At 50.8% G+C, this 16,309-nt stretch overlaps 1 protein-coding gene across 1 annotated transcript in view; it reads right to left on the bottom strand.

Annotated features, from left to right (window-relative positions):
• Positions 1–16,103, bottom strand: part of PHGDH (phosphoglycerate dehydrogenase) — a 32,331-nt gene extending 16,228 nt beyond the window's left edge. Inside the window, exons 1-5 of the mRNA XM_040471473.1 lie at positions 15,846–16,103; positions 8,670–8,821; positions 6,850–6,915; positions 1,387–1,441; positions 1,190–1,288 (exon numbers count right to left, since the gene is read on the bottom strand). Of these exons, the coding sequence (XP_040327407.1) occupies positions 1,190–1,288; positions 1,387–1,441; positions 6,850–6,915; positions 8,670–8,821; positions 15,846–15,983 (510 nt within the window). The 5' untranslated portion in view covers positions 15,984–16,103. The remainder of the gene's footprint in view (positions 1–1,189; positions 1,289–1,386; positions 1,442–6,849; positions 6,916–8,669; positions 8,822–15,845) is intronic.
• Positions 16,104–16,309: the final 206 nt, after the last annotated feature.

Below are 16,309 nucleotides of genomic sequence, written 5' to 3'. Positions count from 1 at the left end.
CCTGCACCAAAGGGATGGCTTTGGTTTGTTCTCATGACCAGTGGATCCTGCTGGGCCAGGGATCTCGAAAAATGCGCTGCGGCTTAGGGAAGATGTCTGGCTGGCATGAATAAATGTGGTGGGGAAGAGAGGCAGGAGGGAGAGGAAGATGTTCAATGCGGTATCATGGGGCACCCACCTGGGTTCTTGTCTACCTTCCGTTTGCGGGAAGTCTTAGCAAATACATACAAACTCCACACATCAGTATAAAAGTAAGCGTTAATCTATAAGGTTCCTTCTAACTCTGTGAAGTGGGGAGGCGGGGGGAAGGACACAAGAAAGGGAGGAAGAAGAGGAGAAAGGGAGAATGCCATAGCAGGTCTACGAAAAATTTTCTAGAAATGATCTGCTTGCCAAAACTGTTTTCCTTTATGTTTCACAAAAGCCTTCCTGGCTGCAGTTCGAACACACGATCCCCCCACAGCCCCGGTGAATAAGGAGACGTCAGCTAGCACTCCGAGCTGCCTAGTCCCCGGCCCCTGCAGGTGCTCTCCTATGTGTGGCTCAGCGGCCTCCCCCTTTGCGAGGCCTCCCAGACCGGCCTCAGGGGGTGGCGCTGCTCTTAATGACAGCCCCTCGCTCAGCCAGAACCACTGAGTTCCCAGAGTGGGATAAAGCAGGTCCTGGAGGGAGACGGGGGTCAGGGAAGAATTCTGAGAAATATGTCGTGCCTCAGCCACCGCAGGCTTTAACATCGTATCACGGCATACACGGAAGCACGCTGCGGTCTCTTCTGCACTACGGAGTGGAGCCAGCCAGTGGATGGACAGCTGCTTTGCTAGAAGGCTCCAAATTTGCTCCTGTTTTTCTAAATTATCCCAGGGAACAGACACGGCAAAACAACGAGCCCTCGTGGCAGGGGAGGAAAAGGGCAGGACACTAGACCCCTCTGCTCCACGGGGACTCAGGGCAATTACTCCCCCTAGAGCTGAGTGGCCTGCACCAAGTTATTCCCAGATTTTGAGGTCAGGTATCCAGAATGGCAGGCCAACGTTCCTCCCCTCCCCGGCTACACTGCCTACTTAGTCAGGGGCTCTACCGGAGGGTCAGAGCCTCCTAGGAAAAAACCTTTACCTTCTCTCGAGCAAGGCTGCCTTTCCCGAAACTGCTACAGAGAGCCCCACGTCCAAGGGGTTCGCCAGCCTCTTACCTTCATCCCAAAGGACTGCATTCGGGTGGCCACCTCTCTTCCGATCCTGCCCAGGCCAAGAATTCCCAGGATCTTTCCATTTAGCTCTGTTCCCATGAACTGCAAGCAAACAAGCAAAAGGCAAGGAAGCCAAAGTGAGCGGCAGAGTGGACCCCAGGCACCGAGCCAGGCAGGGCGGGGCAAGACCGGCTGCTCACCTTCTTCCGTTCCCATTTGCCGTCCTTCATGGAAGCCGTGGCCTGGGGAATCTGCCTGCAAGGACAGACACAGGCTCAGCCGGGGCCCACGCAGAAGGCAGGGCGTGAGGTCTGACCGGCCGCCTCTGACAGTCATTCCCCTGGGGGCCGGGCTCAGTCTGGGTCTGGAGCTCAGGTACAGAGACACCGAGGGGGGTCAAGGGAGTGGAGCAGAGGGAAACCGCCCAGCGAGGCCTGACAGGGGAGCCCTGGGATTTCTGTCTCCAGCCAGGACTCCGGGTCAAGGTTCTGATTCCACCTCAACCACCAAGTGACTCTAGGCATGTAAGAAGTCAGAGCCAATCCTCAGGGTTCCCAGGGATAACGAATGGGGTATTGAGCGACTCTGAAGACATCAGGTTCATTAAGGAAGTTCAAGGATTTTCATTTTATTTTTCCATCAAAGGCTGCCACCTGCATCTTCTACTGTATCAACAGACAGCTAGTTATTTAATTCTTCCTTACAGTTTCTTAAGCCGCAGCAGTCTCAGGCTACCCTAGGACGGGTGGGTGCCACGGTGCATACCAACTCCTACCCCAACACCCAGCCTATTTCCTCCTATTGGTTAAAACAAAGGTCTGAGTCTCCACCTGTTTTCTGGAGGGGACAAAGGAAGTTAGGGCAGAGTCAGAGGTGAGAGGGTAAGATTATGTCATCCGGGCTTCTCTGGAAGTGCAAAAGGGAGACAGGAAACAATGTTTAAAATGTTGAAGGAGCGGGATGCTGGGTGGCTCAGTCAGTTAAACATCCAACTTCGGCTCAGGTCATGATCTCACAGTTCATGAGTTCGAGCCCAACGTCAGGCTCTATGAGGACAACCCAGTGCCTGGAGCCTTGCTTCGGATTCTTTGTCTCCCTCTCTCTCTGCCCCTTCCCCACTCACACTCTGTCTCTCTTTCAAAAACAAATAAAAATTTAAAAAATGTTTAAGGAGTACCTTCTCTATTTTAGACACTCCATAAGAAATGCATAGACAAGGGGGACCTGGGTGGCTCAGTTGATTAAGCATCTGACTCTTGGTTTTGGCTCAGGTCATGATCTCACGATTTGTGGGTTCGAGCCCTACATCGGGCTCCAAGCTAACAGCACAGAGCCTGCTTGGGATTCTCTCTCTCCTTCTCTTTCTGTCCCTCCACACCCCCCCCCCCCCCCCCCCCCGGTCGCCACCGCCGCCATGCAAGAGTGCTCTCCCTCTCTCTCTCAAAATAAAAAAATAAATTAAAAAAAATGCTTAGACACATCTTAGCACCTGTAATGCTCACAACATCTGCGTGGAGAGAGACAAGGCAGGGACTAAACACCCTGAGCAGGCATCACCCATTGGAAGTAGCTGAATTGACTCAAAGCCAAGGAGGACATCGCCCTCACAGTTAAACTCCAAAGTATTTAAATGCAGTCTTTCCCGCCAGTCACAAAACTCAGGGCGGTATGTGTGTGTGTGCATGTGCGCACGCACACAAGCACGAGTGTGTAAACAGAGAGATTCCAACATGCTGTTCATGTATCTCCATCTCACTGAATTCTTATAAAAAATACACTTCGTGGTCTACACATGGCCGACACACTTCCATCTGAGGGCAGGTTGAGGGGGGCATCTGTGCCCCCGTGACATCACGGGTAAGCTCACAAAGCTCAAGTAACAGGCTTCACGGGGAGAAGCTCCCATCAGACCCATCAGGCCTCAGTAGTGGGTCCTCATTTCAGGAATGTCCCAAGGATAATGACTTGCCTTGAGGAAGGGCTTGCTTCTCAGCAGAGCTAGCCTGAAAACATGCTCTAACCTAGTGAGACAGAGCCCACGGCCTCCTCTCAGGTCTGGCTCACTGCTACTCCCGAGCCCTGCTATTTCCTCTCTCTGCCCTCCTGAGCCCACAGTACCATCTAAGACAGGTGCATGTGGCACCGTGGGGCACAAGACACTCCCAAGCCCCTCCAGGAGCCCACGAGTCCTCCTCAGGCTTTAACACTTCGGGGTCCTCACAGGACCAGTCTGGGGAGGACCGTGATGGGGGCGAGGGGTCTCCCGAGAACCAAATGGTAGCCTCCTGACTCACAAAAGGAGAAGCTAAAGCGGGGGAGAGGTTGCATTCCCCTCTCTTTCTTTCTGTGTCACTGTTCTCCTGCACCTTAGGAACTCCTGCTATCTGTTCAAAGTCCCCCACTGTGAGGCCCATTCAGGCCCTCTCTCCACCCATACTGCCCAACGCTCTCAACCTCACATCCACGGCTCCCACTGTGCTGTCGCTACCCTGCTGGAAAAGCAGTCTGACCAGACACACAAGAAGGTATGAGAGACTAGCCGTCTTCCTTCCTTCCTTCCTTCCTTCCTTCCTTCCTTCCTTTCCTTCCTTTTCTTTCTTTCCTTCTTTCTTTCTTTCCTTCCTTCCCTTTCTTTCTTTCCTTCCTTTCATTTCTTTTTCTTTCATTCCTTTCTTTCTTTCCTTCCTTACTTCCTTTTCTTTCTTTCTTTCTTTCTTTCTTTCTTTCTTTCTTTCTTTCTTTCCTTCCTTCCTTCCTTCCTTCCCTTTCTCTTTCTTTCTTTCTTTCTTTCTTTCTTTCTTTCTTTCTTCTTTTCTTTTCTTTCTTTCCCCCTTCCCTTCCCTTCCCTTCCCTTCCCTTCCCTTCCCTTTTTTCTTCCTTTCAGAAAGGCAGAGAGAAAGGGGGACAGAAGATCCGAAGCAGGCTCTGTGCTGACAGCAGTGACCCCAAAACCAGGCTCAAACTCACAAAATGGGAGATCATCACCTGAGCCGAAGTTGGACGCTCAACCGACTGAGCCACCCAGGCGTCCCACAGGGTGCTCATTTCTTAGTTTTGACGTATCTTTGATGAGTGAGGTTGTTGGATGAGAGGTTGGAAATTTCACTTCCTTGAAATCCTTCTACTTTAGTTGGGTCCTGGAACAGGAGAAAAATTATTCCTGGCTCCCAAGCCTTTCTTTCTACCTCCAGAGAAGAGTAAGAGAATTAATTAGACAGAAAGCTGATAGAGAAGTCCCTCACTCAAAAAACAAAAACACCGCTGAATTTAACTGCACGAGGGAAACCAGGACATCGGGCTACTACAGTTGTCCAGGGGGAAATACATCCAGCCCCAAGGTTCTGGAAGCTGTAGACGGCCAGCTCAGGGACCCCATCCAGACTCTTTTCTCCAGTCTTTCCTCTTCACTGGCCATGAGTATCAGTGAATACCTAAGCGCTCCGGTAGGGGAAGAGTTAGAACAAAGGTCACTCCTCCAGACCCTGTCCCAGGAGGGAGAACAGGTTTGAGAGGGAGAGAGAGTTAATTTCTCAGCCCTAGAAGCCTCAGGCCCGAGTAGAGGAGTAAAGAGCCCTGTCTGCCTAGGTCCCCCTGGTTTAAGGATCTAAGGGTGTGAGAAGGGACCCAGTGAACTTTCTGACCTGTCCACTGGCTTCTTGCCCTCCCCACTGGCCACAGAAATGCCTATTCAACAGCAGTGCTCAATACCATCATTTTACTACTGAACACATTATGTGCATCATATCTATGAGTTCCTAGGCCGTCCCCTCTACTGAAGAGGCCTGCACTCCCAGAATTCCTGCTGGTAGAGCAAGACATGTGACCATTTGAGTTCTCTTGTGTTAAGAATCCACAGGTAGGTACAGGGATCCCAGAGCGGCTTTGCTCCATTCTGTTACAATAAAGAGCTGTAGGGACAGTGACAGAGTGAAGTCCTGAAGGCCAGGGGAATCAGTGAGGGACACAGCCTAGCTGGGAGATCCAGAGAGAGCTTTCTAGATGAATTAACATTCCTGCTTCATCTTGAGAATAAGAGTTATCCAGAGAAAGATGATGGAGAAGACTAGTTAAAAATTGTGTATCAGAGGCACCTGGATGGCTCAGTCAGTTAAGTGTTTGACTCTGCCTCAGATCATGATCTTGGGGTTCGAGCCCCGTGTCAGGCCCTGTACTGACAGCTCGGAGCCTGGAGTGTGTTTCAGATTCTGTCTCCCTCTCTCTCTGCCTCTCCTCTGTGCTCTCTCTCAAAAATAAATAAACACGAAAAAAATTTTTAGGGGCGCCTGGGTGGCTCAGTCGGTTAAGCGTCCGACTTTGGCTCAGGTCATGATCTCACAGTCCGTGAGTTCGAGCCCCGTGTCGGGCTCTGTGCTGACAGCTCAGAGCCTGGAGCCTGCTTCATATTCTGTGTCTCCCTCTCTCTCTGCCCCTCCCCTGCTCATGCTCTCTCTCTGTCTCAAAAATAAATGAAAACATTAAAAAAATATTAAAAAAAAATTTAAATCTCAGCCTTACCATTAAAAAAGATGTATCAATATTTCAATATTGGCAAATTGGTTATGACTAATCCACCATACCAATGTTAAGATATTAATAATAGGGGAGGCTGAGTATGAAGTATATGGGAACTTTACTATGTTTACAACTTTTCTGTGTATCTAAAACTCCGAAAATAAAAAGTTTATTGGGGCACCTGGGTGGTTCAGTTGGTTAAGCGTTCTGACTCTTGATTTCGGCTCAGGTCATGATCACACGGGTCATGGGATCAAGTCTCAGGTCATGACAGCATGGAGCTTGCTTGGGATTCTCTCTCCCTCTCTCTGCCCCTACACCTCTCTCTCTCTCAAAATAGAGAAATAAACTTAACAAAAAAAAAAGTTTATTTAAAAAATCCCTATGCCAAGTCTCACCCATGCCAATTAAATCAGAATTTTGGGAGTGCAAGCCAGGCATTAGTATTATCATCTCAGATGATATCAACGTGCAACAAAGTTTGGGAACCTGTGGTGTATGAGAAGTCCCTGAGGTGTGGAGGCTGTTACATTTTGGCATTAGTTCACTCAAAAATGTTCCCAAGTAAATAAAAATGTTGAGCATTTCTTCTATTTTATATCTATGTGAGGTTAAATTAAAAAAATTTTTTTTGTTTAATGTTTATTTATTTTTGAAAGAGAGAGAGAGAGAGTGTGTGTGAGTGGGGGCGGGGCAGAGAGAGAGGGAGACACAGAATCTGAAGCAGGCTCCAGGCTCTGAGCTGTCAGCACAGAGCCCGACGCAGGGCTCGAACCCCCAAACCATGAGATCATGACCTGAGGCAAAGTTGGAGGCTTACCTGACTGAGCCACCCAAGCGCCCCTAGTTGAATTTTTAATAATGAGTGTGATAAAAATAAAGTAATGGAATGACTTGGGGAAAAAAAAGAGATAATCGGGAAGGATATTCCAGGGAGCAGAAACCTTATTTTTGAGGCTTAGAGTTCGAAAAGCCAGAGGGTGGCGTAGACAGCAGGAAACGACGAAGGAGCGTTCCGTAAGGGATTAATGGCCTTGACGCATTTTTAGCAGTCTGCGTGTCGCCAAGCGTTTCCGGGTCACTTTGTTTGGGGAGGTCATAACAACTGACACACCAGAGAGACTGGCTCCGCTCAGGAGTCAGGGACTTACCTGGCCAGGCACATGATCATCCCGCAGGTGAGCTCCGCAGCACTGAGGCTGTTCCCATTGGGGGTGCTGAAGAGCAAAGGAGAGAGGGGACTTCAGTAGGTCCAGACCCCATAGACCCCATATCCCCACTCCTGTCCGGACGGAAAGCCTTGAGTGCGGTGTGCTGGCTCTCCCACCCTCTCACCTCACCCGCTCTTACAACCTCCAGCCCCATGCCTCCCCCCCCCCCCCCGGGTTCTCCGATGGTCCCCTCCCCTAATCCCAAGGCTAGAAGACAACCCCCTCGCCCTGACTCTATGTTTTCATGCAGAGGGACGTCCATTAGAGAAACACAGCTGGCCTCTTGACTCAAACTCGCTTCTCCGCAGGCAGAGAAGGGTCTCACTCGATGGGGAGATATAGATGTGGCTCAGTCCTTTTCTTTGCTCTCCTTTGAGGAACTACTTGCCTACAGGAAGCCCAGATTCCCGCTGTTCTGTGTCATCTGTCTTACCGGGGCTGCGCCTGAGATGGGTGAGCAAGTCTATCAGATTCAGGTCAGCCCACTGGCCACACACCTTCATCAAGTTGCCCAGCCTGGCTTCTATCAATCACAAAGCTAGTATTTTTACCTCCACCTGACTGACTTCTCCTCCTATCTCTCAACAAGTTCTGAAGTGAGAAAGCTTCCTCACACCTTCACACACACAGCAATGCTGACTCTGCCCATTTCACAGACAGGAGAATAGAGCTGAAACTCACACAGGTATTTTTCTTTTCTCAAAGTCTCTTTGTGTTTTTTTGTGAGTTTTTTTTTGTTTGTTTGTTTTTTGTTTTTTGTTTTTGGAATAGTTTATTAAAACACATATTCACTGCTTCTTGGCCTTCTGGCTAAGATCAAGTGTAACACACATGTTTAGCCTCCTTTTTCCTTTATTGGATCTTTCCATCTCTGGAAATGAAAGTTACAAGGAGGAAAAAAAATTAAGAGATCCTACCAAAAAAAAAAAAAAAAAAAAAAAAGGTCAAGATAAAAGGATTCTCAGAGCCTGCCTTTCCACCTAGCGAAAAGGCTAGACTGGGATGCTAGAGGAGGGGCAGGACTGGGGGCACTGCCTCTGTGTCCAGGGCAAGAACATAGGATGGGCTATGACCAATTAACCCCTCCACTATAGGAGGAATCGGAGGGAAGGGAGGGCAAGATTTTGAGGACACAGCGTCCCAAGGGAAGGGAAGAGGCTGGAGAACAAAGAAGTGGGCTAGAATAACATTGCCACACCGTCTAAGTGCCAGACGGGAGCCAGAGGGAAGTGTGGCCTAGCCCTGGCACGCAGTCGTGACCTCTGCTCTGAGTTTCTGCAAAAACAGCTCTATCGGGACCCTTTCCCTCTTGGCCCTGGAGTGTGAAAGGGCAGCTGAGCTCCTGCCTGCAGAAGGGTGAGGGGAGGTGAGGAAGGGAAAGAATATAGTCACTCAACAAGCAAAGGCTGTGCTCGGCCAAGCAGAGCCCAGGAAAACCTGACCCCAGATGCAGTGGAGGGGAAGGGGCAAGGCTGGAGTAGGGAACGCAGACAGATGCACTAACATTCTTCCGTTTCCTGAACCAGGCTGCTGCTCAAACATCCGTGGGGTGGGCTTAAGAAGTGATTTGCGATTACAAAGAGAGCCTCCTGGTCAAAAACCTGGGGCACCACTATGCTGTGAGCACGGACCACCTGTCTGGGCTCAGCCTGGACCAGCCATCCTCCTGAAAGCCTCCTACTCTGCCCTGGCCTTCTTGAAGTTTTCCCCTCCCCGCTTGTGGTGAGCCTCCACATGCCCTCCTGGGCTCCTCGACTTACTTCATGACCAGAACGCCCTTCCTGGTGGCAGCCTCCAGGTCGACGTTGTCCACACCCGTGCCGGCCCTGCCCACCACCTGGAGCCTCTCTGCTGCGTTGATGACATCAGCAGTCACCTTGGTGGCTGAGCGGACGATGAGGCCTTCACAATCCTGAGGCAGAAGAAACATTTGGGTCCACAGTCGGTCTTCCAGACCTCCTAGCACCTCTTTGCCCAAAGTGGGAGTTCTTGCCTGCCAGCTGACTTTGGATATATTCACAGTAAGGAAGAGTCCGCCGTTAGTCAGGCCTGGAGTCAAGTCCCGGCTCCCTCCCCTAAGAGCTCAGAATTTGAGATCTGGCCTCCTCCAGTGCATGAGAAAATGAGCTAGGATAGGTATCGCACCTGGCAGGCTCTCTGGCCCCACTCAACGGACATGACCTCTTCATCGGACACTGCCCCGCTCAACAGACATGACCTCTTCCGTCGGACACTGCTGCTGAATGGAGAGGTGGGACCAAGTTCTACTTTGTAAGCCCCTATGACTGGCACATGCGAGGCACTCAGTAAGTGCTGGCTGGCTGAGCGACTAAAAAGTGAGGAAAAGACAAACTGTTGAAAGAAAGACATTTCCTAAAATAGAGACCAAAGTAAGAGGACGAAGGGAGAACAGTTCAACCAGTCTATAGCTGTTGAGAAACACAGGCCGTTTTAGACTAAAAAATATGCATACTTTCTGGATGCATTGAAGCCGCTTTACTTGTGCTAAGTTAGACCTCAAGACAAGCTTTCTTGGGCTCTTCCAGAATCCCGTGATATGTTCTCTGAATAAGGATACTGTTGCCCAAACACTCAGTGTGAGTCCCCAGGAAATGGGCCAGGTGCACGGGGGCCCGCTCTGCCCCAAACTGGCTATCCGGGGCTGCTGAGGAGGCAAGTGCTGTTGCAAAAGCAGGAAGCTGGGGATCAGGAGGCTGGGGTTCCAGTTCCAGGTCTGCCAAAGTTAAGGCGGGTCACGGTGCTAAGTCACCTCCCCCACCCCTGGTCTTCACCTGTAAAGTAAGAGGGACGGAGCAGACGCCCCATGTCTGATCTGACCCCACTGATGTAAGCCGCTCCGCCATTTCCCCCGGCAGAGCTCTCACCTGGAAGCCATGAGAACCTTCTCCCTTCCCTGCCCACCACACACACTGGGAGGACAGAGAAAGGCCACTGTATCCGGCTCCCCGGGCTCCGCACGGGGGTCTTCTAAGCACTGGAATGACTGCTCAGCAAAAGTTGTAAAATTTTTCCTCAGGAGGTGCTTATGCCTCATGCATGCTCCCTGGTTGGGGGGGGGGGGGCTGTGCCTGACCACAGAGAGCCCTTTCACGTCCACAGTTCTGAAACAGAACCTCAAAATGTGAGACTCCAAGGAACACGTGACCAGCCTCTGGTCCAACTGCATTTCACAGATGAGAAACAGAAGCCTGACAAAATTCAGGATGCCCGTGTCCCCTCTTCCTGCCCTTTTCATGCCTTCCTTCCACCTATGGGGTGCCTGGTAGGTATGTAGCGGCATTATGCTAGACTCCGTCAACACAAGAGGAGTAAGTCATAGTCCCACCCCTCAAGGAGCTCACAGTGACAGACATGCCAAAACTCACCATTACGCATGTATGCTGTGACCTCGGAACGTACAAGGCACACGCACACGGAAAAGTTAGAGGAACCGAACAGGAACCACCCCATCTGGGCTCACTGCCAACACTGGCCAACGCCAGGGAGAATCTCAAGGGTGCTTGAAATTCCTCCCTATAAAGCAGCCTCGTTGGACATGAGCCAATGCCTGGGCACATGGGGACACTGCTGACTGTCCCACATTCAAGTCCACTGCTCTTGGCTCCAAAGCAAAGGATCCCCATGCCTGGCCACCCACTACCAACTTTTCCAGGTACAGCGAACTTCTCTTCCATGAAACCTTTGCCAACAACCCTGGATTTAACATCACTCCCTCCTCCTATTTTTGTATCATCTGTTTTACAGTCAGGTGTTCTCGGTCTGACCTGCAATTTGGTCTCTTCATCTATATGTTACATCTCTAAAGCAGGTTATTTTAATAGCTGATAACTTACTTTTTAAAATACCTTATTATTTTGATAGCTAGAATACTCCATTGAATAAATGAATTCAGTGATTTGAGAGGCCATGGAAACCTACCCTCACCATTCTCCCCACCACCACCTTCCTTCCCTAAATAATTCAAACATGTCACATGATCAAAAATGCACCACTGTAGGGGTGCTTGTGTGGCTCAGTCGGTTGAACGTCCGACTTCAGCTCAGGTCATGATCTCGCGGTCCGTGAGTTCGAGCCCCACATAGAGCTCTGTGCTGGCAGCTCAGAGCCTGGAGCCTGCTTCATCCAGATTCTGTGTCTCCCTCTCTGCACCTCTCCAGCTCACACTTTTGTCTCTCTCAAAAATAAATAAACATTAAAAAAAATTTTTTTTAAAAATCCACCACTGGAAATTCCTTCTCCTCTCTGTGATAAGGAGGCAGAAGACCTATACAACAGCATTCAAGAGTTCTGTGAGCATAAGAATAAGTCAAGGGGTGCCTGGGTGGCTCAGTTGGTTAAGCGTCCGACCTTTGGTTTCCGCTCAGGTCAAGATCTCACAGTCTGTGAGTTTGAGTCACGATTGGGCTCTGTGCTGACAGTATGGAGCCTGCTTGGGATTCTCTCTTTCCTCTCTCTCTCGAAAATAAACGAATAAACTTTAAAAAAAATTTAAAAAAAAAAAAAGAAAGAAAGGATAAGTTAAGAGAGAACCAGGACGAAAATGTTCAGAAACTGACAAATTGCTCAACAGAACCAAATGGGGACCTGGCAAACAGAGCCATGTGTGCCTGGAATAGACAAACAGATCTGTGTCTGTCTGGGAATTGAGAAAATGATAAAGGTAGTATTCAAACTGATGGGGATAGGAAGAGCTATGTGATAAACGGTATGAGGTAAATTTAGAAAAAATAAATAAATTTCTATCTCACTATAGATTTTTAAAAATCCAGAAGAATTAAAGAATTTTTTTAAAGATAAGCATTAGGGGGCGCCTAGTTGGCTCAGTCGGTTAAGAGTTCGACTCCAGCTGAAGTCATGATCTCACGGTTCAGGAGTCCCAGCCTGGCATCGGGCTCTGTGCTGACGGTTCAGAGCCTGGAGCCTGCTTTGGATTCTGTGTCTCCCTCTCTCTCTGTCCCTCCCCACCCCCCACTCAAAAATAAGTAAACATTAAAAAAATAATAAATAAATAAATAAATAAATAAATAAAAGCGGATAAGCATTAGAAGAAAATGTAAGGGGATATTTTTATGATCTCAGGATGGGGAAACTTCATAAACAAGGCCCAAATCCCAGAAACCATAAAAGAAAACACTGACAAATTTGATAACTTTTCAAATGTAAATTTCTTCCTTTCTTTCATCCTTCCTTTTTTTTTTTTTTAAAGTAAGCTCTAAACCCCAGGACCCCAGAGATCAAGATCAAGAGGCTCAGGCTCTACCATCTTTTAAATGTAAATTTCTTATGGAAAAAATCCCCTAAACAAAGTTAAAAGAAAGTGATGCGTTAACGTGCGGAAAAACTCTTTGCACCATGTATAGCAGAACAAAGACTCAACACCAAAAATAATAAAGGCTTCTTACAAATCTTTCTTTTTTTTAATGTTTATTTATTTTTGAGAGAGAGAGAGTGAGCATGAGCGGGGGACGGCAGACAGAGAGGGAGATACAGAATCAGAAGCAGGCTCCAGGCTATGGGCTGTCAGCACAGAGCTCGATGCAGGGCTCGAACCCACAAGCCATGAGGAGATCATGACCTGAGCCAGAGTCGGATGCTTAACCAACTGCACTACCTAGGTGCCCCAATCAGCACATATTTCTTGAGAGCTTCCTGGTGACCCCTCAAAACCCCTGCACTTCTAGGTACCATCCCCTCCTCGGGTCACAGGTCAACCCTCCAAGACCTGGGTCCAAGCTGCCGGCTCCTCTACTTAGGCAAACCGCAGCCCCATGTCAATCCGCCCACGTCCTCCGTGCAGTTTGCTGTGACTACAACTTTCTTCTCCGGTGTCCTGCAGTCCATTTTGGCACCTCTCGATGCTGCACCCACTCTGTCTGCCGTCTAATGCTCTCTGCAGCTGCCTTAGAGCTGGAAAACAGCCAGTGTTCTGCTGGATTTATAGCTGTTCCGGACAAAACCATGCTAACTCAGCAGTGGAAAGCTGTTCACGTTTCTCAAGTTCAAACTTGCTTCCTTTCCCAAAGAGGACAGGCTTGGCCTTGAGGGTGATGCTAGCTAGCATTGCTGGTGCCTCTGACTTAAATCTCGAGGGAAGCGGAACTCTCCAGGTCATGTTCCCCAGCTACAGAGAATGCAGGGAGATGCTGTTTAGCACAATGTGTGCCATCCTGATTAAGTACATGGCTACCTTAACTGTTGCAAATTACATCCCTGTGCAAAGGCTAGGAACTTGCTATTTTAACGGAGCCTTTCAAAGGATGGAATCTTGCATGGAAGTTTTTCCCCTTTCTTAAAATTCTGAGATAAAGATGTAAATGTGCTCAGTAAGCTAAATGCATTACTACTAGCATGTGGTTTAGTGGTTTCTGACCGGCACTGCTATTCAATAAAACAGAAGAAAAATCTATGTATCACTAAGTTTATTATTCCAAGACAGTGTTTTCCAAACTGTTTTGACTAAGACTTACAGGAAGAAACATCTATGTAAGTTGTGATTTTATGCTCACTAACCACATAGACACTACAAGTGCCCACAGCATTGAAACAAATTTCATGACATAATACTCAGCCTATCTGCCCTGCTCCCAGCTACTTACTTTGTTTTTTTAAAATGCTAATCATGACCCACAAAACCAGCCACCAGCTACCCACAGCATGCAAGGAACTGCTTTGAGTCTGAAAAGCACCATTCTCAGGGGTCATTGTACTTTCTGACCACGGAGCCAGTGAGAGCAAACTGTGCCCGCCCTGAACAGCGAGGAGTGGGTACAGAGGCCAGGCCTGGGCAGGCAATGCGCTCCAGCTTCCCTCCGCGTTAAGAAGATTTAAATGGGAGAGGGCAGGAGGCACTAACACAGATCCCTCTCCACCCGGAGTAAAAAAAGACACTGTGGATACGAGGCCCCTCCAGGGGGCTGCCTAGGTCGACTAATTGATGTTCTGAAGTGAATGTTTTACAAAGAGAGTCACGAAGGCTTGGGGGGCTCCAACAGCCCAGCAAGACAGATGCTGGCCAGTAGCTGACAAAACACCCCTCCTCTCCTGCCAGGATCTGTCAGTGCCTTTAAGATGTCCTTCCAAGTTGTAGCTCCAGACTCCAGCAACCCACCCAGCCAACTTCTCAACTTCATGGAACCCCTCCAGTACTGGTGAGGCCTGGATTCTGCTCAGTTCTGCCTGTATCCCGCACCCTGTCCCTCCCTGGAAATCCTAGAAATTAGGATTTCTAATTTCCACAGGAAAGCTGCAAAGCCCCAGGGGAGGCCACTCTTCCCAACCTGGTGTTCTGGCGGAGGGGAGGGTCAGAAGCTGGTCTAGAGGCCACAGCACTACCTTCTGGCCACTGCCGAGTCAAGGCCACTGACAGCACCCATACAAAAGAGAAGGCAACAAGCTGAGGTGCCTACCTCCCATCCGGCCCTACCTTGGATCAGGTCCTGAGCCCCTGTCCCCCACCCCCATTCAGACCCATCAGCCCCCTTGTCTCCACTTTTGCAGCAGCAGAACAGGCAGAAGCTAGGTTGCCGGCTGGTCTCACTTGGCACTCAAGTACTGTGTCATCTGGCCAATACTCTCAGGAGTGATGGCCAGGCTCCCTAACTAGTCCACACACCTCTTGAAGGCAGGGACCAGGCAGACACTTCTCTAAGAACAGGACGGGGTCTGGATACCCAGATACACCACCGTGGCGGTGCAGGGCCGGGGCGGACGGGGAGGGACACGCAGATACGAGGGCAGACAGGGAGCACAGGCAGCTTCCAGGACATGTGGTTCCGGCACAGCGAAAGCAACTGCTGCCGCCTCTGTGGTTTGCTTCAAGGGGCCCTCCGAGGAGAAAATGGAGGGGGTGGATGTGCGCCGGGGTTGAGCGAGGTTGGTAGGAGGCGGCACTGCGGGGCTGTGGGAGTTGGGGGTGGGAGAGAATACAGTGGGGCGCGGACGGGGGGGGGCGCGGAACTAGTGAAGAGCTCACAAAGTAAGTGCCCTAAGGTTGCACGAGGTCACCAAACCTCACCGGACCAAGGCAGAGGAAGACTTTAAGCAGATTGCGCTAACTGTGCAGCAAGGCAAACTGATACATGTCTGAGAAAGATTTGCTAAGAAACAGAAATGTCCTGGGGGCGTTTGGGATCGGATTCGAACCCAGGCTGGTCATTCGTGACCAGCGACAAGGCCAACCATAAGGCAGGCGGGCATGGGCTTTAAAGCCTGGAGCCCGGGCGCCGTGACGGCAGCTGCGGGGGCGGCCCGGGGACCTCTGGCGCCCCCCCCCCCCGCCCCCCTTCCCTCCGAGAGCTTTCTGGAGGCCGAGGGGCGGGGAAAACCCGCGGCAGTCTTGCATCAGACGAAAGGCGGGTACGGCGTTTGCTGCCCCAGCCGGGCCGCCTTCCCTGCAGCCTCTCCGGCGGCCACGAGACTGGCTGGGACTCCGCCAACGCCCCGGCCTCCCCCAAGGAAGGCTGTACTTGCCGGGCGAGCCAGGACCTGGCTCGGGAAGAATCGCCGGTCCCTGGGCTCCCCGCGGCGAAGCTACTTTGGCGCCCCTTCCCCCAGTGCCCCGGCGCCCGGGTAGGGGGCGGCGCAGGGCTGCCAGGGCCACAGCGCGCGAAGGCTCAGGGGAGCCGCGCTGGCATCCTTCGGGCAGCCCGCAGGACCGGTCCGGGCAGCCTGCACTTTGCAATGCCGGCGGGAAGCGAGCCAGCGCGAAACACGGGGTTGCAAACTGAACGCAAAGTTTGCATCCTGCAGCTCGCGGCTGTTTCTTCTGCTTCTCCTCCCTCCCCCAGTTTCCAATCTCAGGAGGCCCCAGGACTGACTGGTACCGGGGACGGGGAGTGGGGGGTGGGGCGCGCTGGCCCCGGCCCGTCTCGGCAGAGGATGCCACCGAGCCCCCGTCTTTCTCCCGCTCGCCTTACCTGCAGCTCGGCTATCAGCTCCTCTTTGCTCAGGTTCTGCTTCTCCACCACCTGCAGCCCTCCATCTTGCAGGATCTTCCGGCAGCAAGGGTCCAGGCTGTCACTGATGAGCACTTTCCGCAGATTTGCAAAGGCCATTGCTGGGGTCTGCCTCGGAATCGGCCACTCGCGCGGGGCAGGAGCACCTAAGTCTATGAACTGTGGTTACTGCTGGCGGGCTGGTGTAACTGGGCAGGATTCACGAGCTCCCGCGCCCCTTTTATCTCCCCCTTCTGCTTATACGGCCTCCTTCTGATTGGACAAAAATACTCAAACTCTAGGTGACTCCGCCTCCTCCTCGAGGCTCTGAGCCTTTAGTTCCCCGCCCCCTTTATTATGCTCCCGCGGTGAATTTCTCAATCTCAGCCAAAGGCCTTCCCTACACCTGGTGAGCATATAGAAGCACAATTTGCGCTGACTAGCTG

The sequence above is a fragment of the Herpailurus yagouaroundi genome, unplaced genomic scaffold (genome assembly GCF_014898765.1).
Source record: "Herpailurus yagouaroundi ecotype Mexico unplaced genomic scaffold, PumYag 77, whole genome shotgun sequence".
Lineage (NCBI taxonomy): Eukaryota > Metazoa > Chordata > Mammalia > Carnivora > Felidae > Herpailurus > Herpailurus yagouaroundi.
This window is presented reverse-complemented; position numbering and strand designations above follow the sequence as displayed.